Source organism: Stenella coeruleoalba, assembly GCF_951394435.1.
Source record: "Stenella coeruleoalba genome assembly, chromosome: 13".
In the NCBI taxonomy this organism is placed as follows: Eukaryota; Metazoa; Chordata; class Mammalia; order Artiodactyla; family Delphinidae; genus Stenella; species Stenella coeruleoalba.
In genome coordinates, this window is record NC_137159.1 from 37,057,207 (window position 1) to 37,084,294 (window position 27,088).

The following is a 27,088-nucleotide window of genomic DNA, read 5'->3' on the forward strand; positions in this document are numbered from 1 at the left end:
AGGATCATAAGAGACTACTGTGAACAGTTACACACCAACAAATTGGACAACATAGAAGATAAATTCCTAGAAAGATACAATCTTTACAGACTGAATCATGAAGAAATAGAAAATCTGTGTAGACTGATTACTAGTAAGGACATTGAAACAGTAATCAAAAGCTTCCCAACAAACAAAAATAGAGGACCAGATAGCTTTTCTGGTGAATTTTTACAAAACAGAGATTTAATACCTGTTCTTCTCAAACTATTCCAAAAGGTTGAAGAGGAGGGAAACATTCCAAACATTTTAGACTACCAAAACCAGGCAAGGACACCACACAAAAAAAGAAAATTACAGGCCAATTCTTGATGAACATACATGTAAAAATCCTCAACAGAATATTGGTAAACCAAATCCAACAATACATTAAAAGGACTGTGCACCATGATCAAGTAGGATTCAGGGATACAAAAATGTTTTATCACCCACAAAGCAATCAACATGATATACCATATTAACAAAATGAAGGATAAAAATCATACAATTATCTCAATAGATGCAGAAAAAAATATTTGACAAAATTCAACATCCATCTATGCTAAAAACTTACAGCAAAGTTGGTAAAGCAGAATTTACCTCAACATAATAAAGGCCATATATGACAAACCCAAGCTAACATCAGTGGTGAAAAGCTGAAATCTTTTCCCTTAAAATCAGGAATAAGACAAAGATGTCTATTCTCACCACTTTTATTCAACATAATATTGGAAATTCTAGCCATAGCAGTTAGGTGAGGAGAAAATAGGTATTCAGATCAGAAAGGAAGAAATAAAACTCACTATTTGCAGATGACATGATACTATATAGAGATAACCCCAAAGACTCTGCCAAAAAAATGGTATAACTAATAAATGAATTTAGTTAAGTTGCTGTATACAAAATCAATGTACAGAAGTCTGTGGCATATCTATGCACTAATAACAAGCTATCAGAGAAATAAAACAATCCCATTTACAATTGCATCAAAAAGAATATAATACCTAGGAATAAATGTAACCAAGGAGTCGAAAGACCTATACACCAAAAAGTACAAGATGCTGATGTAAGAAATTGAAAAATATATAAATAAATGGAAATAATATTCCATGTTCATGGACTGGAAGCATTAATATTGTTAAAATGTCCATTCTACCCAAAGCTGTCTACAGGCATACCTTAGAGACATTGTGGGTTCAGTTCTAGACCACTCCAAAAAAGCAGATATCTCAAAGTGAGTCACAAATGTTTTGGTTTCCCAGTGCATCTAAAAGTTATGTTTACACTATACTGTCATCTATTAAGTGTACAGTAGCATTATGTCTTTAAAAACATTGTACATACCTTAATTAAAAAATATTTTATTGCTAAAAAATGCTAAATATCGTATGAGCTTACAGCAAGTTGTAATCTATTTGCTGGTGGAGGGTTTTGCCTCAGTGTTGATGGGTGGTGGTTGCTGAAGGTTGGGGTGCCTGTGGCAATTTCTTAAAATAAGACACCAGTGAAGTTTGCCACATTGATGGACTCTTCCTTTCACACATGATTTCTCTGTAGCATGTAGTGCTGTTTGATAGCATTTTACCCAGAGTAAAACTTCTTTCAAAATTGTAGTCAATCCTCTAGAATCCTGCTGCTGCTTTATCAACTAAGTTTACATAATATTCTAAATCCTTTGTTGTCATTTCAGTAATCTTCATAGCATTTATACCAGGAGTAGACTTATTTCATCTCAAGAAACAACTTTCTTTGATCATTCATAAGAAGCAACTCCCTAAGTGTTAAAGTTTTCTCATGAGATTGCAACAAAATTCAGTCCTATATTCAGGCTCCACTTCTAATTCTAGTTCTTTTGCTGTTTTCCCCACATCTGCAGTTACTACCTCCACTGAAGTCTTCAACCCCTCAAAGTTATCCATGAGGGTTGGAAAGAACTTCTTCCAAACTCCTGTTAATGTTGCTATTTTGACTTTTTCCCGTGAATCATGAATGTTCTTAATGGCACCTAGAATGGAGAGTCCTTTCCAGGTTTTCTTTTCTTATCCTGTTTTTTTTGGCCATGCCACATGGCTTGCAGGATCTTAGTTCTCTGACCAGGGATTGAACCCGGGCCCCAGCTGTGAAAGCACTGAGTCCTAACCACTGGACCACCAGGGAATTCCTAGAAGGTTTTCAATTGAATTTGCCCAGATCCATCGGAGGAATCACTGTCTGTGGCAGCTATAGCCTTAAGAATTGTTTTTCTTAAACCATAAGACTCGAATGTCAAAATTACTCCTTGATCTATGGGCTGCAGAATGGATGTTGTGCTTGTGCTACCAGGCATAAAAACAACATTAATCTCATTGTACATCTCCATCAGAGTTCTTGGGTGACCAGGTGCATTGTCAATGAGTAGTAATATTTTGAAAGAAATCTTTGTTTCTGAGCTGTAGGTCTCAAGGGTGGGCTTAAATTATTCATTAAATCATGTTGTAAACAGATGTGCTGTCATCCAGGCTTTGTGGTTCCATTTATAGGGCACAGATAGAGTAGATTTAGCAGAATCTTAAGGTCCCTAGGATTGCTGAGCATTGGCTTCTACTTCAAGTTGGCAGCTGTATTAGCCCCTAACAAGAAAGTCATCCTGTCTGTTGAAGCTTTGAAAACAGTCATTGACTTTTCCTCTCTAGCTATGTAATTCCTAGATGGCACCTTCTTTCAATAGAAGGTTGTTTGTCTACATTGAAAATTTATTGTTTAGTGTAGCCAGCTTCATTAATTTTATCTTAGCTAGGTCTTCCAGATAACTTGCTGTAGGTTCTACATCTGCACTTGCTGCTTCACCTTGTACCTTTATGTTCTGGACACGGTTTCTTGCCTTAAACCTCATGAACCAACCTCTGCTAGCTTTAAACATTTCTTCTGTAGCTTCCTCACCTCTCTCAGTCTTCATAAAATTGAAAAGAGTTAGGTCCTTGTTTTGCATTAGGGTTTGGCTTAGGGAATGTTGTGGCTGATCTATCCAGGCCACCAAAACTTTATATCAGCAATAAAGTTGTTTCATTTTCTTATTATTTGTGTGTTCAGTGGAGTAGCACTTTTAATTTCCTTTAAGAACTTTTCCTTTGCAGTCACAACTTAGCTAACTGTTTGGCTCAGGAGGCCTAGCTCTCAGCCTGTCTTGACTTTCAACATGCCTTCCTCAATAAGCTTAATCATTTCTTTTTTTAAAGTTAAATTAAATTAAATTTTTTTGTTTATTTATTTTTGGCTGCATTGGGTCTTTGTTGCTGAACATGGGCTTTCTCTAGTTGCGGCGAGCAGGGGCTTCTCATTGCAGTGGCTTCTCTTGTTGTGGAGCATGGGCTTAGGTGCGTGGGCTTCAGTGGTTGTGGCTCATGGGCTCTAGAGCACAGGCTTAGTAGTTGTGGTGCATGGGCTTGGTAGCTCCACGGCATGTGGGATCTTCCCAGACCAGGGCTCGAACCCATGTCCCCTGCATTGGCAGGCAGATTCTTAACCACTGTGCCACCAGGAAAGCCAATTGTTTCTAACTTTTGATTTAAAGTGAGGGACATGCAACTCTTCCTTTTACTTGAACACTTAGAGGCCACTGTAGGATTATCAACTAGCCTAATTTCAATATTGTTGTGTCTCAGGGAATAGGAAGGCATGAAGAGAGGGAGAGAGATGGGAGAACAGCCTGTCAGTGGAGCAGTCAAAACACACACATGACATTTATCACTTAAGTTAGCCTTCTTATATAGGTGTGGTTCATGGTGCCCCAAAACAATTACAGTAGTAACATCAAAGATCACTTATCACAGATCACCATAAAAAAATAATAGTAATGAAAATGTTAGAAATATTGCAAGAATTACCAAAATGTGACAGAGACATGAATTAAGCAAATGCTATTGGAAAATGGTGCCTGTCGACTTGCTCAGTGCAGGGCTGCCACAAACCTTCAGTTTGCAAAAAAGCAATGTCTGCGAAGCACAATAAAGTGAAGTGCAGTAAAAGAGTTATGCCTATATAGATTCAATGTAATCCTTACCAAAATTCCAATGGCACATTTTGCAAAACTAGAACAAATAATTCTGAATTTTGTATGGAACCACAAAAGATCCCGAGTAATCAAAACAATTTTAAGAAACAGTAACAAAGCTGGAGGTACTACACTTCCTGATTTCAAACTATACTACAAAGCTGTGGTAAGCAAAATGGTATGAGAGACCAGAAATAAACCCACACATAAATGGACATTTAACTTATGACAAAGGAGCAAAGAACATAGAGTGGAGAAAGGATAGTCTCTTCAATAAATTGTGTTGGGAAAACTGGATAGCCACATGGAAAAGAATGAAACTAGACCACTATCTTATACCATACAGAAAAATTAACTGAAGATGGATTAAAGACCTGAATGTAAGATCCAATATCTTAAAATTCCTAGAAAAAAATGTAGGTGGTAGTCTCCTTGACATCGATCTTGGAGATGATTTTTGACATCAAAAGCAAAGGCAACAAAAGTAAAAATAAACAAGTGGGACTACATCAAACTAGAAAGCTCCTGCACAGCAATGGAATCCACCAACAAAATGGAGAAGACATTTGCCAATCATATATCTGATAAGTCCAACATATAAACTCAATAACAACAACAACAACAAAAACTGATTAAAAATGGGCAGAGGATCAGAATAGACATTTTTCCAAAGAAGACATACAGATGGCCAACAGGCACATGAAAAGATGTTCAACATCACTAATAATAGGGAAATGCAAATCAAAACCACAATGAGATACCACCTCACACCTGTTAAAACGGCTATTATCAAAAAAACAAGAAGTAACATTTATTGGAGAGGCTGTAGAGAAAAGGGAACCTTACACACTGTTGTTGGAACTATAAATTTGTATAGCCACTATGGAAAACAATATGGAGATTCCTCAAAAAATTAAGAGTAGAGCTACCATATGACCCAACTATTCCACTTCTGGGTATTTATCCAAAGAACATGAGAACAGTAATTTGAAAAGATATATGCACCCCCATGTTCATTGCAGCATTATTTACCATAGCCAAGACATGGAAACAACCTGAGTGTCCATTGATGGATGAATGCATATAGATGATGTGTTATATTTATACAATGGAATAATACCCTAAAAAAGAATGAAATCTTGCCTCGTGCAGCAACATGGATGAACCTTGAAGGTATTTTGTTCAATGAAATAAATCAGATGGAAAAAGACAAATACCCTGTAATTTTTACTCTTCAGTGGAATCTAAAAAACATTAACAAAGGAATGAACAAAATAAAACAATAGCAAACTCATAGATACAGAGATCAGATTAGTGGTTACCAGAGAGGAAGGGGATTAGGGGTTGGGTGAAATGGCTGAAAGGGGCAACTGTATGGTGATGTATGGTAACTAGACTTGTGGTGGTGATCACTTTGTAGTGTGTAAGATGTTGAATTTTAATGCTGTACACCTGGAACTTATATAATAAAAGTTCTTTTTTTTAGATTTGTGTATTTTTTAATTTTACATATATTCTTGTGTTTTGTTTTTAAACATTACATATAATCTTTTATATTTATCCAATAATTAAAACAATTTAAAACCAAAAATGTTAAACATCATTTTCAGCATAAGACTTTTATTTAGTAATATACATTCAGAGAAAAACTCTGAGAGACAACAAAATGTTGTTAATAGCTGTCTCCAAAGAGTGGAAATACCGGAAATTAAACTTTTTTGTTCTTTCCTTATTTTCTCAATTTTATACAGTGAACATATTACTTTTATAATCAAGAAACCAAATTATATTGAAATATGTATAAATATGATAGAAAAAAGGAAATGAATGCTCTGACCAAAGACAGTAGTGCACAAAGGCCCCAGGGGGCAGTAAGATCTTCTGCCCCAACTGGATCTTCAGCAGAGCTATCTATTCTCCCTGCTGGGGGCATTCTTCTCTTTGAACCCATGTGCAGTCATACTTCTTCTTTAGGGCACAGCTTTAGTAAGTCACCTAGAGAAGCCTTCCCTGCCATTTAGACTAAGTTAGTAACCCTCTTACATGCTCTCATTATGCTTGACATTTAAAGTTGTGTTTTTTTTGCGGTACGCCCGCCTCTCACTGCTGTGGCCTCTCCCGTTGTGGAGCACGGGCTCCGGACGCGCAGGCTCAGCGGCCATGGCTCACGGGCCCAGCCCCTCCGCGGCATGTGGAATCCTCCCAGACCGGGGCACGAGCCTGCGTCCTCTGCATCGGCAGGCGGACTCTCAACCACTGCGCCACCAGGGAAGCCCCTAAAGTATTTTTTGAATTGAGGTATAATTGACTTATTATAGTAGTTTCTGGTGTACAGCATGACGATTTGATAAGTCTAGTTAACATCCACCACCATACATGGTTACAAAAGTTTTTTCTTGCGATAGGAACTTTTAATATTTACTGTCTTAGCAACTTTCAAATATGCAATACATTATTATTAACTATAGTCTCCATGCTGTACATGATATCCCCATGACTTGTTTATTTTATAACTGGAAGTTTGTACCTTTTGACCCCCTTCACCCATTTCACCCACCTTCCCCTTCACCCTCCTGACTCTGACAACCAATCTGTTCCCTGTATCTTTGAGCTTGTGTTTTGTTTGTTTGTTTTTAAGATTCTGCATATAAGTGAAGTCATATGGCATTTGTCTTTCTCTGACTTATTTCACTTAGCATAACGCCCTCAAGGTCCATTCAAGATGTCACAAATGGTAGGATTTCATTCTTCTGATGGCTTAGTAGTATTACATTGTATATATATACCACGTCTTCTTTATCCATTCATCCATCGATGGACACTTAGATCTTGGCTATTGTAGATAATTCTGCAACGAACATGAAATAATGGTACCTATATCTTTTTGGATTAGTGTTTTCATGTTCTTTGGATAAATACCCAGAGGTGAAGTTGCTGCATCACATGATAGTTCTATTTTTGAGAAACCTCCATACTGTTTTCCATAGTGAGTGCACCGATTTGCATTCCCACCAGCAGTGCTGAAGAGTTCCCTATTCCCCACATCCTCGCCAACACTTGTTATTTCTTGTCTTTTTGATAAATGCTATTCTAATTTGAAGTAATCACAAACTTTTACAGAAAACTTGTTAGTACAGAGAATTTTTTTTCTTGAACCATTTTAGAGTAAGTTTCAGATCTGATGCCTCACCACCCCCAAATACTTTAGTGTGTATTTCCTATAGAAAATGTGTTGTCCCACATCATCTATATAACCATCAAAATCAAGAAATTAACAATGATAATAGTACTACCATCTAATACTCAGAGTTTCACCAGTTGTTCCTCCAGTGTCATTTTTTATAGCAAATGGTTCTCGTTCAGAATTACTTGGGTTTTTTTAGTAAAAGAAGGTGTGAAGAATGAAAAATACTAAAAAGAGTTATGTGTGATCAGGATTTTCTAAGACTGGATTGAATTTAGATGGGTAAATGGATTTTGTTAGGAATGGGCTAGAACAAGGCTGGGTTTGGTTTCTCCCTCCAAAGTATTCTTGAAATTCTGCTTTTGACAACAGATTGTGAGTTTCTTTGCCTTTAAGTGACTTGTATTTGCTTTTGAGATCTTTTGTAACTTTGGTTAAGGAATAAGTATTGTCTCACAGTGACCTATGATCTTATTTGACCAAGTGTTTTAAAACTTTTTGACAAACTTCCCAAATATCAAATTTTAATTGTTTCTTTTGATTTCCAGCTAACTTTGGGGTACCTTAGAGGTCCCCTGAGGTATCTTAAAGAGAAATATTTAACTAGGATTATTTGGTATGTTAAGTTAAATGTAATCATTTGGAATTCTGGTTATTATAACCAAGTTTCTTTATTGATTACACTATAATCAGATGTTTAACCATGGCTTTTAAGTCTTTGGTCATTTATAGATATTTTTGTACTCTGATGCTTTTACAAAAAGTGCTTCATCATCAAGATTCATAGAAAGGCTATGGAAGCAGTTACAACAGTTCCACACCAATATGATGGCTATGTGAGGATTACAGCCCATACTGACTTAAAACAAGGAGCTGTCCTGCCTCTGGGGCCCCTAGATCAGGCATCCAGAGATTTTTACTCCCTGACAGGCAGGGTCGACACCCCCCACTCAGCTCTGAAGCAGTTACAGAAGACGGACGATTGCCCTTCTGCTCTCATAAGAATATGGGAGTAAAATATCTGAGGGGGGAATGAAACAGGAGGGAAGGAGGCAGGGCACAACCTTTGAAAGAATGACATAGCCCGAGGACATGACATAAACTGATTAGAACCAAATGGGTCCAAGATGGTGGACATGTCGACTTCCACTAGACCTTAAGCCTCAGTATACCTCACTGTAACACATCAGCATGCTAAATGACATGCCCACAGGCGTCATGACAGTTCCAAGACCAACCATAAGGATCAAAAAAGTGGGTGGTGGCCCAATTCCTGGAAATCCCCACCCCTTCCTGAAATAGCTGCAATAAGCCTCCCACTCACGAGCCTATGAGATTACCCACCCCTATAAAAACTGACAACCCCATACCCTGGTGCCTTTCTCACCTTCTGAGATGGCCCACACTGTCTGTGGAGTGTGTTTCTCTCTAAATAAATCCACTTCTTACATAAAAAAAAAAGAAGAAAAGACATGTTACATTTAGTTATCATGTCTCTTTATGCTCTTTAATTCTGGAACAAATCTTTCATCCTTTTAATTTTTTTTAATTTATTTTTTAACTTTTGTGACTTTAACACTTTTGAAGATTTTTTTACCACTCATTTTGTAGTATGTCCCTAAATTTAGATCATTGAAGTGTCCTCATAAGTAAGTTCAAATTATGCATATCTGGTGGGAATATTCCAGAAGTGATGCTGTATTCTCAATGCATCCTAACAGGCAGTGCACAATTTCAATTCGTGTCTTTATTGATGATGTTCATGATCACTTGGTTAAGGTGATGTCTGCTAGGTTTCTCCACTGCAAAGTTACTTTCTTCTTTGGAATTAATTAGTATTTTGTAAGGGAGACACCTTGAAAATATGTGAATATCTTATTCCTCATTAAACTTTAAATATATTTTTAATTTATTTTATCCCTGTGGGCTCAGGTACTGTTCTAGTCAATGATTTTAATCCATTAGTACCATTATTTATTTTGATGTTTAAGTTGTCCCTGATGTGGCCAGTGGGACCCCTTGCAAGCTGGCTTCTCTGTCTTTGTGCCATGTCCCTGTCAATATTTGAGCATTTCCATTCTTTCTGGCACAACAGATCTTTCAGGCTCTTATTATACTTTCCCTTCCTCAGTGCTGGAATCAGCCAATTCTCAAAGGAGCTTGGTTCCTTTTAGAGGAGAATAGTATCTAGAAGCCAAGGTGTGCTTTAGGTGCACTCATTGCTCTTGGAGTATCACTGCTCCCAGGTACTCTCAGTGGCCAGAGCTTAGGGAATGTATGTATGTACGCATACACACATACTTGCACACATTCACTTCTGTATCTCAATATATCGAAAACCATGAGTTCATACCAGTACCTCAAATTCTAATCTATCACCACAGGGTTCATTCTAATGTTCTCTCTTTTTATATTTGTACTTCTCTCTCACTGGGAAAGCTGACGCTTCCATATCTTTATTTTATTTACTTAAAATCACCCTGTATGCAGACAGTCTTCTGTCTCTATGACAGTTCCCTTCCCTGCATGGATGTCCTTCTCACCCCGTGTACGTTCTGACACACTATGTTGGGCTGCCCCTGTATGTGGATGTCCTCCTCACTTTATTCAGCCTCTAACACCCAAGACGAGGCCATTGCTCCTATGAATGGTGCTTCTCACCCTGCTAGGGTTCTCACATACTATGTCAGACTGACTTTCCCTGTGGACACCTTCCTCATCTAGCTTAGGCTCTGGCACTCCATGGGACGTGGGTCTTATGTGGATGCCTTTCTATTCCTGCTTCGGTTTTAAGAGCCCCACTCTGGGCCAGATGCAGTAGGTCAGACTTGTGCATAGAATTCAGGACCCCTTATTATCCTCATAGTTCTATTCTAGAGCTGTAATACTTGGATGCATGGAATATTCATTATGTACACATATTCTTTATGTACACAGGATATGGCCTGTGTACATAATGCATATGGTTCTTGGATTTTTTAAGAATCTTTTTATTAAAAGTATTACATGTATATTGAAAAGTGTAAAGATTATAAAGATATGTTTTGAACTATCAAAAAGTGAACACACCCATAAAATCTTCACCCAGGTAAAGAAATAAAATATTATCAGTACCCTAGGAGCCATACTCATGACCTTTCCCTGGCACTCCTTATTAGGTATCTTCAATATAACCAACAGAAATAAACTGCATTCTTTAAATTATATGTCCCAATTAGTGGCATGATGAATAAAATAGAGCTTCAGTAAGTACGCATGATTGACTGTTTTGAAAAACTATTTGAAAAGTTAATTATAGCTTTTTTGAGGAAGTTTTATCATTCAGTTTGAGAAAGTTTGGAGCAATCAGTCACTAGGGGGCAGCCTGCACTGCTTCCATTTCTTTAGAAATAGTTGTATCCTTTTGTTAGTAACTAGAATTATTTTGCATGGAAGGAAACAAATGTTATTTCAAAGAAAGAAATATTTCACTATTCACAGATAGGAAGAAAGTGGACACAATTATTTTGTTTTCCTGTAATTCAACTGCAGGAACGGATTCCATGGTCAAATCACTCTCAGCATCTTGGAAGCCTAGCTTTGCTTTTGTAACCCCAGCAGATCATCCGAATTGGAATGGTTTGGAAGGTTTTTTGAATCTAAACAAGCTTCAGATAATTTATCCACACCTTCCTCTAAACCTTTCTTTTCTGTAGATTTCTCCCAAATACCCTACTAGACTCGAGTTAAATTAGAGAAGAGAAAGCCACAGCTCAGAATTCTATCCACTGATTTCATTTCGCCTTGCTTAGTGGTAGTTTCTTTTGGTAGCACCCTGTGAAAAATATCAGAGGAAGCATGAGAGAAAAAAGTTGGTCTTCCTTGGCGTCAATTCTTTATCACTTCTTTCCTCATGCCATTCTAGTTTTGTGTATTTCTTTCCTAACTGGACTGATAAACTATCCAGTTCCTGAATATCCCTAGAATAGATAAACCCATGTCCACATACTTTTGAAGTATTTTATTTCCAGTAACATAAAGAGATTGTTTCTGCCCTCCTCCCTGCCCTACTGACCCTGCCGTACAGTATGGGTTGGCTTCTTATTCTCCATAACTTTTTACCATAATCTAATGTCATTTCTTCCTTTCTACAGATAGAGACATCGGGATCTACCAGTATTATGACAAGAAAGAGCCACCAGGTAAAGTATCTGTTCTACTAAAGTGATTTTTATAAACTTTTTATTCTAAACTATAAAATACTGACTTGAAAACTCTGTTTTTATGAGTCTTAGATGAATTCTAGAATTTCAAGAAAGGTTACTCCAGTTCTTCAGAAAAATGCTGAGGTTGATATCTATTCTATATAAAATAAAGCAATATTGAGAAAATGCTATAGCAGAATCTGAAAATTTTCATTTTACTGCTGATTAGACTGATAACTGGACAGTCTATTCTTGTTTATTTATCAGTGTCCCAGTAGAGGGCATTGTTAATGCATGGGTCCCACTGATGCTGGCCTCCCGGATCCTCACCTGATATCTGAAATAGGCATTTCTGAGTGAGTGATCAATTTTCTTTATCTGATTAATCCTGTTAATCCCAGAAGTTTCATGATGGGCCAAAAGGTCTTTCTAGCTAGAGTTACTTCCTGTTTTGGTCTCTGTTGAAGTGAGGCTTGTGTGGGCATCCTGTGTGCTTAGCTTGGTGGCTAATAGGCTAACTTCATGGTTCTGATGACAGACTGAAGCAGCTTCTGTTCTGGGCTCAGTTGCAGTTCTGTTCCCTATCTGATGAGATTGCGAACTCAGGATATTGGCCCACCTGTTGTGCTTTGTAAGCCTTTTCACTACAAATTTAGGAAATCTTCTATGAAATGAAAACATCCAAATTATGGCATTTTTCAACTGCCTTTTTTAAAGTTTAGCATATTTTATTAATCTCAATAGCATGTATAAATAATTATTTATGCACATATAAAAATACAAAGTATTATAATAAAAATGATTTCCACTTTTTTTTTTTTTAACATCTCTCCGCTGCCACAATATCAGCAACAGAGCATGGTAACTTAGAAGAAAAGCAGAAGCTGGCAGAATGTAAGTTTTACTTTATATTTTTTTGGAATTATTATAAAAGTGGAATTTTAATATCCCTGAAAATTCAGTCTTAAAACATATTTTAAACTTTCTGCACAAATAGAAAATGTTATTCCTTACAAATTTCTTATAAATTCCCATTGTTTAGGTACATAAACGTGAATAAGAATTATATTGTTAGGAATTTTTCGTTTAGACCATTGAAATCTCTGTCCATTGTTCGGTGAGATATATGCTTCTGTAAACACAAACTTTCTTATTGAACCATATTTATATTATTTAATATATTTAAAAAGTGTGCCATGCTTAAATTCTGATAACATTTTATTATCCATATTATGCCTAAATTATTAATATGTTTTACCCATTGTAAGAGAATAAGATTTGTAATTATCAGTATTAGCATTTTATTCTCTTTAGTCTTTCCTGTTTTCAAATATATAAACCTGTTATATATGTAATATGGGTACAGTATAATGTGGTTAAAATATGACTGTTTTATTTGGAATATAGGTGGAGCTGAATATCCTACTTATTCTCATTTTAAATGATCAAGCTAACATTTAATTTTTAAAAATACTGTATTAGTACCTGCAACCGAGATTTAAAACTTTTTACATATGCTCTGCACATCATAAATTATGTTTATAGAATGTCATTAATTTGCTTTAATAAGATAATAGCAATTCTATAAAAATTTAAATGCCTATATATACTGTATATTATATGTACATACACACAAAACACATGTACACACGCATTTAGAATTATTATTTAGGAGAATTCAGAGATGAATTCGTTTTTGTGATGAAATAGATATCATTATAATGAATTTAATATTCTGTTAATTCTTTTAAACAGAACTATTTTTAGTTTGTCTTAGGCTAACATTGAGACTCTACTAAATAATTTTATCTTTTAATTTAAAACAAAACAAAGGCTTATCATTATTGAATTGTGGTGTAGATTTTAAAGAGAATTATTTTAAATAGAAAAGAGCACTGTTAGTGTCTAATCTGTTAAAACTTGGATTTCCCTCAAATTTGTCCTTAGTTTAAATGTGTGATGCTTAATTTTAAATTCATTTTCTCTGTGTTATTTTTTAAATTTTATTTCTTTCCTCACTATATTCATTTACTCATAGGAATTTTCAGATCTGATAAGGCTACTTGCACAGTTTGGAATTTCTTTCAGATTAACTCTTTATTTATATGAAAATGTTACTTCTGTGGTAAAGAGTGGGTCATTTACTGTTAAGTGCTAGATTCACAGGCCTAGGAAACTTTCCCAGGGATTCTCCGAGCCTTGTTAGTTGTCATCATAAAATTTTGATCAGGGAGATTGTTTTGTGGTAAAAATCCTGTTTTTATGACAGAGCCTTTCAAAAACTGTCATTTGATGATGGAAGTGAAGCCTACTTCCTTTCAGTTAAGGAGGTGTTTTATTTTAATCTCCTAAGGCACATTGCTAAGCAGAGTTTCCTTTTTAAACCATGTTTAACTAACTGTAGTACACGTTTTGTTTGCCAGCACGAGATTTTCCATGGACGCTCAAAAACAGACGCCCAGAAAAACTTCGAGACTCACTCAAGGAGTTGGAGGTATCTTTCCAGAAGTTTCAAAAATGGCAACAAACAAATCTGTTTTAAAACATCTTTCAACAGCTTTAATTTTCATAAAGGATCAACTCTCCTGGTGATGATAGCTTTGCTTTTGTCCAGTGAGGAGTTCCAAAACAGTTGCATCTTTGTGAGGCATGCTGATCTTTTTTTTTGCTTGCAAATCAGAAGCACTTTAACTGGTAACGACAATGTGTATAGCCAACTGCACTCTCTTTTTCTGTTTCCTTCAGGAGCTGATGCAAAATAGTCAGTGTGTGCTGAGCAAATGGAAGAACAAATATGTCTGTCAGGTAAAAAGGTTTGACATGCTTTCGCAGTGTTTAACCAGTGGAGCTGAAAACTATGCAGTAATTGGTATTCTTGTGTTATGATAGGTAATGGACAAAAACTTTTTAGGAACAGGTATTTCATAGTTTGAATTCTAGTCATTCTAGAACTAACATTAGACAGATTGACTCAGGCTACCTCATTAATCAGTATAGTTGTACTGACACTATAAGCACTAGTAACAGTCTTTTCAGATGGTATTTTTTGTTTGTCATAGACTTAATCATATTTATGAATGAAGGTAAAACCATAGGACAAAAGGTATTTTGACCACTCTTGTAAGCACTTGTGAACACCATGCTTATGGAAATCAACAAGCAGACTAGAGTTAGACCTAACAAAACAAGACATTTGCTCTTACTTTTTGAACCTTCTAAACTGTACTGTTTAATATGGTAGCTGGTAGTCACCTGTGGCTATTTAAATATAAATTTAAACTAATTAAAATTAAAAATTCAATTCCTCAGTTGCACTACCCACATTTTAAGTGCTCAGTAGCCACATGTTATCACATGGACAATATATATACAGAGCATTTCCATCACAGAAAGTTCTTCTGTACAGCACTATTAGAGCCTGGACAAGGTGAGCTACATGTTGAATGGGTCTAGATTCAGGACATAATAATCACTTGTCCGTTGATCATAAAATAATGGACAAATATCTCAGCTGTGTCAGTAGGCTTAAAAAATGCTATTTGCCTAGAAAAATTTTACTCACTTATGATAAAACGAATCATTAGTAATATTCTACTCCTACATGTAGTTGAAGTTACATCAGTACTAATAATTATAACTGTTTTATGGAATTAAATATCCTGTATCAATTTAAATTCTTATTTGCTTACAATGTGATTCACGAATTTTAGGTCTAACTACTCTTGTTTGAAGTTTAGACCCATGGCTCTATCCATAAATCTACCACATTGAATTTGTAGTGATTATAAACTTGTGTTAATCTACTATTTGAATATAGATCTCATTTTAGTGGACTCTGGTTTGTGCTCATTTTTTGTTTAAACTAGTCTACCTTTATTCATGAAAGTGACTTTAGTTACCTCCTCAACTGTCATAATTATTATTTTCCAGAGACTGTTTACAAGGTTGAATTAATATTTTTAGAACCATAATACTTCTTTTTTTTTAACATTTTTATTGGAGTATAATTGCTTTACAATGGTGTGTTAGTTTCTGCTTTATAACAAAGTGCATCAGTTATACGTATATCCCCATATCTCCTTCCCCTTTCATCTCCCTCCCACCCTCCCTATCCCACCCTTCTAGCTGGTCACAAAGCACCGAGCTGATCTCCCTGTGCTATGCTACTGCTTCCCACTAGCTATCTATTTTACATTTGGTAGTGTATATATGTCCATATATACACTACCACTCTCTCACTTTGTCCCAGCTTACCCTTCCCCCTCCACATGTCCTCAAGTCCATTCTCTAGTAGGTCTGTGTCTATTCCGTCTTGCCCCTAGGTTCTTCATAAGCTTTTTTTTTTTTTTTAGATTCCATATATATGTGTTAGCATATGGTATTTGTTTTTCTCTTTCTGACTTTCTTCAGTCTGTATGACAGACTCTAGGTCCATCCACCTCACTACAAATAACTCAATTTCGTTTCTTTTTTAGAACCATAGTACTTCTTAAATTAGACTTAGGATACTATTGAAAAGGATGGAATTATTTAAAAATTCATAATTTGTTTTCATAAAAATTTTAATCAGACTTTAAAACTTGAATACAAAATATACTCCAGAAAGTTTTAAACTTAGTACAACTCAAATTGTACTTCTCAATGCCATTACTCACTTTAAAAGCTGGTTCAAAATTATTTGACTGCAGGGGAAGCCTACCACCTATAGTAAGAGGTGTGTGTCTCATGGCCTCACCCTTACTGTTGCACAGGTAAGTTGGAACATGTCAGGCATCTGAAAATATGCAGTGGAGCATCTCAGTACGCAATCCGTTTTAAATAGACTTTATTGCATTTTGATTTAATAAGCAGGTTTGTGTGCATGTATGTATGGGAGAGTATGAAGATGGATATTCCTCACTATTGAATTAATTCAACTCAGAAAAGGAATTTGTGTGATAGAATATATACAAAATTACTTCCGTAATTTATAGGAAACTGAAAATACTGATTTCATAGGCTGTTGTACCAATGAGTCTGTGTTTAACATTTCCACTGGAGCTTATCATTATGTTCTGTCATATTTTGTGCTTTATTTCTATGATTGATAAGATATGCCTTAAATAGACCTTTTACTACCAGCACATTCTTGATGTGATATATTTCAACAAGATAACTTGACCTCCACCGTGTCCACAGGTCCAGGTTATTCCCCATATCTTTAGGGCCTTTGAAAGACCTCCTAACGTTATCCATCCACTACCACAGTTTCTAGACAGGACTATTAGCTAGGTCTTCTAAAAATATGAATATGTGTGTTATTCTTAAAGATCTCTAATATGACAGAAAATTAAAAATTTGGTGCTCAAGCTAAATTTTCGTAAGGATCCCCTTAACCTTTTGTTAGCTGCAAAATCAGTAAATCATCTCTACAGGCTCCCATAGGGTCCCCCTTTTGTACATCATCCAGTGTGGTAACTCTAAAGGTAACATATGCTTTCATTTCTATTAGTAATTTCCCCCATGTATTTAACCCTAAAATGGCAGCCATTGATCACAACGTAAAGTTCTCTAATTCTTAGAAAAGAAGTGAAAAAAGTTCCTCAGTATCTTGGTGCTAACATAGTTAGACTCTTCAGTTTTTGACTGTGCCACTCCTTAACTAATGTAAATCTTTTATCCCCCCCTCAAAAAGGGGCAACTTTAGGCTATATGGAATTTATCTTGGTTGTCTTCTTTTTAAGGGATCCTTATTTCTTCGAAAGGTTCAGTTGTTCAGGAATTAGTGATGCAACTACAACAACATAAAGAATTTCAGAGGATGCAATCTGAGCCTGGATCTTTCCCTCTGTTGAATAACAAGGGTTTTTTTTTGATAGGTTATCATCAGTATCAAAGCTTAATTCATGTTGTTGATTCAGTGATTCAATGACCTGTAAATTGTACCATTTAAAAAATAATTCCATTTGTAAATTCAGAACAGTTTATAAATCAAGACTTACCTATACATATGTTCTATATGAAAACTTTCTTTTGAAGTTGGTTTTTCAGACTGTACCTGTTACTAGTTTGAAATGAATTAAAAGTGTATCACATATATTTCTCACTGTTTTTTTGATCTCCTAAAATTATTTTATTATGAGAAAGTATTTAATAATTTTCTGCTTTGAATTTCTTAAACCATTTTCCAAACTATTCTTAGGGAATAATAGTTTCAGCATTAAGCTACTATTAAATTGTACACTGCTGTGGTGGAATATTTTAATTCCTTAAATTGTGCTTCAAGTCACATTCATATTTGCAGATTACTGCATAATTAGTTAAAAGCAATATTATCATTAAGATAGATGTAACTTCATATATATTGATTTTAGATTAAATTATTTGAATCATATATGTACATTTGAGCATAAAAGTATGATATAGTCATCTTTACCCTGATTTCTTTCTATACTTATTTGACATTTCCAGATACAATTTTAAAATGCCAAGAAAAGATAGTTTTCTTTTTAAATTCTTGTAATGAATTACTTGACAGGCTATGTAAAAGTAGAGATTATTTTCGAAGCATATCACAGATAAACTGTGACCTTAAGGAACTTATTTTATTATAACTTCCTCAGTTGTATAATGAATAGCATCGTTACCTGATCTTTCACCAAACTGTGTGAAAATGAGTTTCGATTTCCTCATAAAATAATAATTGACAAACCATGGTTTTAAGTTACAACTATTAGTAATAGCATATTATTTATACAAAACCCATCACACAGTATTTACTGACTGCCACCATTGCAGGAGGCACTAAAGATGTGTGAAGTGTGGGCTGAGTTGCCAGTATAGCCTAGTCAAGGGAAACAGACATGTAAAATCACTAGGACACTAGTGAGTGCTAAGTTGTATGACACCAAGTTAAAAAGGTAATAAGAATTTAGAGAAAGCACAGAGATTAGCCTGGCAGTGGGATGTAGGCTAAAACATGAAAACCAGAGGTGGTTTCTACAAAGAACAAATGAAATGGGATAATTATTTTCTGGAAACACCAAACTAGGGGGTTTCTGGACTTGAAGATTCTAAGCACAGAGCAGAAGTAAGGTGGCTAGACTGAAAATAAGGGGATTAAGTAAGAGTCTGTATCTGGAATGGTGAGATCTTCCCCAACTCCTTACCCGCTCCAGCACCGAGGCTATATCTCAATGTAACTTATTTAGAAGACCCTTCTCTGACAAAATAGATTATTACTCCCAGAGCAAAGCCTATGCATACTGATATTTGGTAGTTCCCTTTGAAAATATAGATGTGCCAACAAATCTCCTTACAGTGAAGCCCAAGTTAACAAGCCTCCTTGTACACACCAAGCTTCCAATCAATTTTTTGGAGACTCACTTTTAAATATAACCAGGGATGGGAATGTAAATTGGTACAACCACTATGGAGAGCAGCATGGGGGTTCCTTAGAAAACAAAAAATAGAACTACCATATGACCCAGCACTCCCACTACTGGGCATATACCCTGAGAAAATCATAATTCAAAAAGAGACATGTACCACAGTGTTCATTGCAGCACTGTTTACAATAGCCAGGACATGGAAGCAACCTAAATGTCCAACAGATGAATGGATAAAAAAGATATGGCACATATATACAATGGAATATTACTCAGCCATAAAAAAAACGAAATTGAGTTATTTGTAGTGAGGTGGATGGACCTAGAGTCTGTCATACAAAGTGAAGTAAGTCAGAAAGAGAAAAACAAATACCGTCTGCTAACGCATATATGTGGAATCTAAAAAAATAATAGTACTGATGAACCTAGTGGCCAGGCAGGAATAAAGACGTAGACATAGAGAATGGACTTGAGGACACTGAGGGGGGGAGGGGGAAGCTGGGGTGAAGTGAGAGTAGCATCGACATATATACACTACCAAATGTAAAATAGATAGCTAGTGGGAAGCAGCTGCATAGAACAGGGAGATTAGCTCGATGCTTTGCGACAACCTAGAGGGGTGGTATAGGGAGGGTGGGAGGGGGCTCAAGAGGGAGGGGATATGGGGATATATGTATGCATATGGCTGATTGACTTTGTTGTACAAAAGAAACTAACACAGTGTTGTGAAGCAATTATACTCCAATAAAGATCTTTTAAAAAAATAAATATAACCAGGGAGCCAGAGATCCACAGTACTTTCAAGGAAATCTCCATCTGTAAATCTAAGATCTATGAGTCTGAGGCTAAAACAAACAGAAAAGCAAAAGAATCAGGGACAGTACAATAAACAGACCTAAATTCAAGGAATTAAAATTAATCCCCACAGAGAAATAAGAGAAGTTCTTGCATCTTTGAAACAAGAATAGGATGCTATTTTTGAAAAAGGAATACTCAGGAAAAAGGAAAGGAGCTCTTGAGAATTAAAAATATGACAGCATAGGGGCTTCCCTGGTGGCACAGTGGTTAAGACATCCACCTGCCAATGCAGGGGACACGGGTTTGAGCCCTAGTCCAGGAAGATCTCACATGCTGCGGAGCAGCTAAGCCCATGTGCCACAACTACTGAGTCTGTGCTCTAGAGCCCGTGAGCCACAACTACTGAGCCTGTGTGCCACAACTACTGAAGCCCACGTGCCTAGAGCCCGTGCTCCGTAACAAGAGAAGCCACTGCAGTGGGAAGCCCGTGCACCGCAACGAAGAGTAGCCCCTGCTCGCCGCAACTAGAGAAGGCCCACGCACAGCAACAAAGACCCAACGCAGCCAAAAATAAATAAAAATAAAAATGAATTTTAAAAATATGACAGCATAGATAGAAGAATTAATAGAAGAATTGAACAATAAAGTTAAAATATCCCTATAATGCAGAACACAGTGTACTAAGGGACATAGTGAACAATAGGCAATAGAAGATAAGAAGATTAGAGCATCAGGCCAGAAGGTCCAATATCTTACTAATGATAGAAAACAGGAGGGAAGAAACAAACAAACAAAATATAATAGAAGAAAATTTCCCATAACTGGAGGATGTTTGTTTCCAGTTTGAAAGGACCCAGTGGTTGAAAAAAAGACTAATACCAAGACATATTTTGTGAATTTTAGAAAACCAAAGATAAAGAGAAGATCCAGAAAGCTTTTGCAGTAAAAAAAAGAAAAATAAGGTACATAGAAAAGAATGGGAATCAGACTTCTCAACAGCAATACAAGGAGTTAGAAGACTGTGGAATCATGCCTTCAAAATTCTGAAGGGAAGAGCTTTTAGCCTAGAATTCTGTGTCTAGAATTCTAAATTGTCTTTCAAGCAAGGACATTTTCAAGCTAGTTAGCTCTCAAAAAATCTTACCTACCTGCCATGGACTTTTTCTCAGGAAGTTATTGGAAGATGTGCTGCCCTAAAGCAGTAGAGTGAACCAAGAAGCAAGATTTCTTAGGATCCAGGAAACAGAGGATCTTACACAGGAAAGAAAGGAAGAGAAATCTTAGGATGACTGTGCCTTAGGCCTAGGTAGCAGCTGGTCCAAATTGGGGCAGGGGACAGAAGATTCTCCTAGGGATATTGGAGGGAGGGAAGAAAAGGAACTGATAGATCTGATATCTAGTCTGATCTAGGAGAATTAATAATAATATTTAATAAGATAATAAAAGATATAGGATAATTAAATTTTACTGAAAAAAATCAGTAGGTAATGACTAAATCAAGAAATAACATATGGAAGGCATTGCTAGTTGCTTGTCCAGTATCCGTTTTTCTTTATGAACAGACCCTATTGTTCAGAGTGGCAAAATGAGGCAGTTCTGGCCAAAGTAAGCAGAGGTTCCTGGTAGGACTTACAAGAAAGCTTACTTTTTTTAAGTCATATTTTTGTACAGCATTTAAAAATCAGAATTAATGCCCCTCAGAAGACCTATAATGAGCAAAATATCAGAATTTTAAATAAGTATTGCACTGTTTTACTGACTCTTTCTGTTGCCTAGGGCTTCCAGTGGCTCCACAAAGCCCTGCCATTCACTGCCTGCTATGAGGGCAGAGTAGGTTGTTCAAACTAGTGGTATTATTCTCCATAGACCACTGCCCCTATCCAAAAATATGTCTTCCCCAGGCTGAGGCGTTTGAAATTCCTCTTAAAAAAGCAAAATATTGTAGGAATATTGCATACTTTAAATGTATTTTTACGTATAAAATACATGTACTTATTTTATATATATGTATAATGTCTCACCAGACTCAATTGGGATGTGGCTTTTCAGCTTCTGCGCTTCCAGTCTGGATCTGAAATATTCCTGAAGGGACCGGGCCCTGCTTTTGACCATTCTTTCACTCAAGGCATATATATATAGTGCCTAGTATATGCCAAATAGAATTCTCATTGCTAGGGATGCCAGTGAATAAAACAGACAAAAATGACCATTATTCCTGTTCCCCTGTAGCTTAAGTTTTATTAGGGTAGACAGTCAAGAAGGGATCGATAAGTAAAGTTTAGAGTATGTAAGAAAGTAATAACTGTTAAGAGAAAAATAAAGCAAGAAAAATAGGAAGTATATGTGGGGGATGGTAGGGCAGGATGGGCCTGATATCTGGTGACCAGTAAAAACCTCGTGTGATTAAGACATAAAGGAGCAAGCCGTGGAAGGTATCTGGAGAAGAGAGTTCCAGGCAGGTACAGAGGCCCTGAGATGGAAGTATACGTGGCATGTTTGAAAAACATCAGAGTTTATCTGATTGGAGTGGGATGAGCAGGAGAAGAGTAGTAGGAATTAAGATCAGAGAGAAAATGAGGCACTAGTTATATAAGGGCCTTCCAGGCCTTTGAAGGACTTGGCTTTTACTCTAAGTGAGATGGGAAACCCTTCGGGGCTTTTGAGCCGAGGAGGAGCTTGATCTGATTTACTTTTTAATTGGATAACTCTAGGTATTGTGATGCGAACACATTGAAGGAAATGAAGATCAAATCAGGGCAATCAGTTAGAAGGCTGCTACCATAGTCCAGGTGAACAGCCATAACGGTGGTTTTGACCGCATGGAGCGGTTAAGTGGTGAGAAGTGGCCAGATTCTGCTGATGGATCAGATGTGGAATATAGGAGAAAGTTCTGAGCAACTGGAAGAATGGCCATTTACTGAGATGGCGAAGACTGAGAAGAGACATTTTTGAGGGCAATATCAGGAGCTCAGTTTTTGACGTCAGTGTTTGAAACGCCTATTAGATATTCAAGTAGAGAAGTCAGTAGACGATTGGTTATAGGAATGTGTAGTTTAGAGAAGGGCCTGGGCTGGAGAGAGAAATTTGGGAGGCAGCAACAGAGATGGTATTGAAGCCAAGAAATCAGTGAAGATCACCAAGGGGGTGAGTGTAGATAGAGAACTAGAGGAGGCAGAAGGGCGGAGCTCTGGGGTGCTCCAGCATTGGGGATTGGAGAGAGAGAAAGGGAGAGATGGAGAAAGGAGACGAATAAGGAGTAGCCAGAGAGGTAGAGCACACTGAAGGGAATGTGGTGCCCTGGAAACTAGGTTTCAGGAAGAAAGTTGAGTGTTGCTGGTATGTAGCATACCAGTAACAGTTGCCTGAGATTGACTATCGGATGGAGTAGCATGGAGGTCATTCGTGACCTAGATTAGAGCAGGGTCAATAGATAGCATGGGCAGAAGCCTGACTGGAATGTAGTTAAGGGAAAATAGGAGGAGAGAAATTAGGGCTTTACAACATCAGAAGGGATTACTTTATAAAGGAAAATGGAAAAATAGGTCAGGAGCTTGAGAGAGAGGTGAGGTTAAAAGAGGTTTTTGGGACTTCCCTGGTGGCGCAGTGGTTGAGAGTCCGCCTGCCAATGCAGGGGACATGGGTTCGTGCCCCGGTCCGGGAAGATCCCACATGCTGCATAGCAGCTGGGCCCGTGAGCCATGGCGGCTGAGCCTGCGTCTCCGGAGCCTGTGCTCTGCAATGGGAGAGGCCCGCGTACTGCAAAAAAATAGAAAAAGAGGTTTTTGTTTCTTGTTTTAGATGCAAGGAATAACATCTATTCCTGTTGGTAAGCTAATGGGAGTAGTACAGTCGATGCAGAAAAGGGAAGAATTAATTGCTGGAGTAATGTTAATCAAAAGCCACTTAATAAAGGGAAAGGGGATGAAAAGTAGGTTTCTGGTACCTGTTGATGTCATGGAGCTGTCTTTTCAGCCGTGGACTGCTTAAGGCCATATTTCTTGTTCTGTGAGGAAGAACAAACTTCCATTCGGTTAAGTAATGACTTTTTTTTTTTAAGGTTTCTATTACATGCACCTGAATGCAGTTCTAAGTGACACAACGTATTTAGAAATATGATGGTAGAACCAGGAGAAATTACCAAGAGTTGAAATGGTTACATTTGAAAGTGGGATGAGAGGCTGTGGTGGGATAAGACAGTAAACAGCTGCTTTAATTCCAAGTATTCTTTGACATTTTAACAATTTATATGTGTATTTCTTTAATTGAAATACTTTTTTTTTGTGTGTGTGTGGTATGCGGGCCTCTCACTGTTGTGGCCTCTCCCGTTGCGGAGCACAGGCTCTGGACGCGCAGGCTCAGCGGCCATGGCTCACAGGCCCAGCCGCTCTGCGGCATGTGGGATCTTCCCGGACCGGGGCACGAACCCGTGTCCCCTGCATCGGCAGGCGGACTCTCAACCACTGCGCCACCAGGGAAGCCCTGAAATACTTTTTAAACATGCCCAGAGTGCTTCTGAGAAGCAGATGTCAAGATAGTGCTAGAACAGCAAGTGATTTATGGGGAGATGTGAAAGATAAAGGGGAAGGAAGCAGGCAGGAGAGCCTTTTGACTGTGATGCTGGTCTGAGCCCTGAGCGATGAGGAGAAAGGACTGGGTATAAGGAGCCTCAGGCTGCAGCATGGTGCTCAGAAAATTTCAGCCACAGGAGAGTCCCTGAGTCAAAGTTGCTCATTAGAGGAGTCCCCCGTTGGACTAGTACCACACCATGCTCAGCCATTGGCTAGTAGCCACCTAGGGAATATTTGGTCTTGGTCAGTCAGCTGTGTTCCCAGCATTCGTTCCTCCTGAAGGAGCTCTGAGTGATGCATGCCCATGGCCGTCACCCCCACAAGGTTTATATTAAGAATAAGAATACGTATCTGTATGTTTGCATACACACAGTACTATACCTGAGTAATCTTAATGTTCAGCTAGCCAGTTTAATATCATGCCCTAATAATTACTCTTTTAGGGGAAAAAAATCATTCCTTTCCAGGAAAAATAGAAAATTTACATTGTATCTTGACTAATTCAATCCAAAGTTTGATGACCTATGATAATTCATCAATACATTAACTATTTACTCTTAAATATACAGTAATATATGGACCCAGTTTTAGAACACGGTTATGACACAAAGAAAATTTTTATCTTCTTCATAATAATGTGTCTTTGTGTCATCAATCAGCATTTCCTTCCTGTTCTTTTCATAAATGGTCCTTTCTCTTTTATTAATTGTTTTCATTTAAAAACATTTCTTTGAAGAAACTCATAATTCCCTGCCTCTGCCCTTGGCATTTGGGTCTAATAATGTTTTGGAAGCTTCAAGGTATTTTGCCACAAAGGAAGCCAGTTCAGGACTATGAATTTCCGCCATATATCCAGTTACAGTTAATAGTAAATATGTTTAAAGCTAAATGAGTTCAAAATCTGAATAATCTAATGACTCTCATTGATTTTCGTGTGTATTTTACAAAATGGAAACAAACACATGCCAGACATGTATGTACTTTATAAAGGGAGAGTAAAGTTTTACATCGATAGCTAGCTAATAAGAAGACTTTTAGTGCATTATATTTTCGTCCTTGTACTTAATTTTTATATAAAAACTTAAAATATGACTTCAAACTTAGAACTTTGTATTAGATGCACAGTTTGGAATGTGCCAATTAGAAATGTACATATATACTTAGTATATATGGTTGGGTGTGAGAACCCAGCAACTTTACATTCATGATATTTGAGAATATTGTGTTATAGATATGCCAAAATAGCTGGTAGAGAAAACACATCAAGTGCTTTTGCCAAATTGTGATTTATACCCCTTATTTTAAAAAATAAAGTTAAAAAATAAAACTATTAGGTTAGCATTTATACTACTTAAGTGACTGAAATTAAAGGCAGCTGCAACTATGCTTCTTATAAAATAGTGTTGAATGTAAAATATTCACTGTGGCTTTCCACTGTGGCTTTCCACAGTGAAGTTCCTATCATTTGGTAGTCCCCTTGGTCTAGGTAGAATCCTAGGTTGAATTGTGAGATCTCAGTTAACACTATGTGCCAAACATATAAATCTCTATCTGTATCCATCCTTCTGCCATAATAGAGGAATAATCTTTACTCCTGTTTAAAGCCAAGCATCCCACCTAGACCCACAGTTCTCAAACTGTGCACTGATACACCCTGGGAATTACAGTGAATTCACAGGAGTCCTGCAGGATATTTTAAAATTTCAAGAAAAACACAAGACTTCTGCTGGATTCTACACAAACAAGTAGCTCCAGGTAGAGCAGATTTTCAACATTAAAACACACTAAATTCCTTTGGGGGAGGTCATATCTCTATGAAGCTGGTTTTTTAGAGCTTGCTGTGATTAAAAAAGCAAGTAAGTACCACACAAGAATTAACATAGAACACAATGAGGGTAAGGGTTTCCAGTCTGATTCCAAGGTTTGAGAAGTTGTGTAGTGCCCAACTTCTAATAGTGCACACATCCCATTAGTAAGTAATGTGGTTATTTAGGAATTAAATATATTTTTCTTTCAGTCTCTGTGTCTTATGTTTTCAAATGGCTACCAAGTTGTTGGGATATAAATACTTAAATTGTTTGAATTCTGTTATTTCTTTTGGACTAGGGGAGCCATAAAAATTTCTGAGACACAGAGGGTGCCATGAACTGAGAAAGTTTGGGAGCCTCTGGCATAGACTTGGATCCCATTCCCTCAGAACCCCACATGATTGTCCCTTCTCTTACTGGTGGAAAGTGCAAACTGCTCCATTCTTCTTGGTATCAAATCTTGGCTTATTAGCCGTGTGACTTTGGGGAAGTTACTTCACCTGTTTGTGCCAGAGTTCACTTAACTATAAAATGAATATAAAAATACCTAACTCATAGGTTTATTATAAGAATTAAGTAAGTTAACATACTTAAAATGCTTAGAAAGAGTTTTTGCCACAGATGCCTGCTTTTTAAAAATAATCCTTTCTGTCAACTGGACCTTTCCAATAAACTTTAAAAAATTTTTTTAATGTTTATTTATTTATTTGGCTGTGTTGGGTCTTAGTTGCGGCACGTGGCGTCTAGTTCCCTGACCAGGGATCAAACCTGGGCCCCCTACATTGGGAGCGCAGTCTTAACCGCCAGACTGCCAGGGAAGTCCCAAACTTGAAACTTTTTAATTAAACAAATATTTTATTGTAAAAAACACATAAAATTTACCATCTTAACACATCTTTAACTGTACGGTTTGGTAGTGTTAAGTATATTCACATTGTTGTGAAACATGTCCAGAACTTTTTCAGTTTGCAAAACTGAAACTCTACCCTTTAAATGACAACTCCGTTTACCCCTACCCCCAGCCCCTGGCAACCATCATTCTACTCTCTGCTTCTATGAGTGTGACTATTTTAGCTACCTCATGTAAGTGGAACCATGCAGTATTTGTCCTTCTGTGACTAGCTTATTTCA

The 27,088-nt window shown here is 37.0% G+C and overlaps 1 protein-coding gene across 9 annotated transcripts in view; it reads left to right on the top strand.

Moving 5' to 3' along the window:
• Positions 1-27,088, top strand: part of WDPCP (WD repeat containing planar cell polarity effector) — a 270,466-nt gene that overhangs the window by 88,457 nt on the left and 154,921 nt on the right. For 8 of the 9 annotated variants that reach the window (XR_013830956.1, XR_013830957.1, XM_079940325.1 and 5 more), the window contains 4 exons: positions 11,366-11,413; positions 12,266-12,310; positions 13,840-13,910; positions 14,162-14,221. Coding sequence is in view for 7 of the 9 variants with exons in the window: in XM_079940325.1 (XP_079796451.1) it covers positions 11,366-11,413; positions 12,266-12,310; positions 13,840-13,910; positions 14,162-14,221 (224 nt within the window). In the remaining 2 variants the exon portion in view is untranslated. Of the gene's footprint in view, positions 1-11,365; positions 11,414-12,265; positions 12,311-13,839; positions 13,911-13,990; positions 14,064-14,161; positions 14,222-27,088 lie in introns of those variants that run through there. The other variant, XM_079940327.1, reaches the window with a different exon arrangement.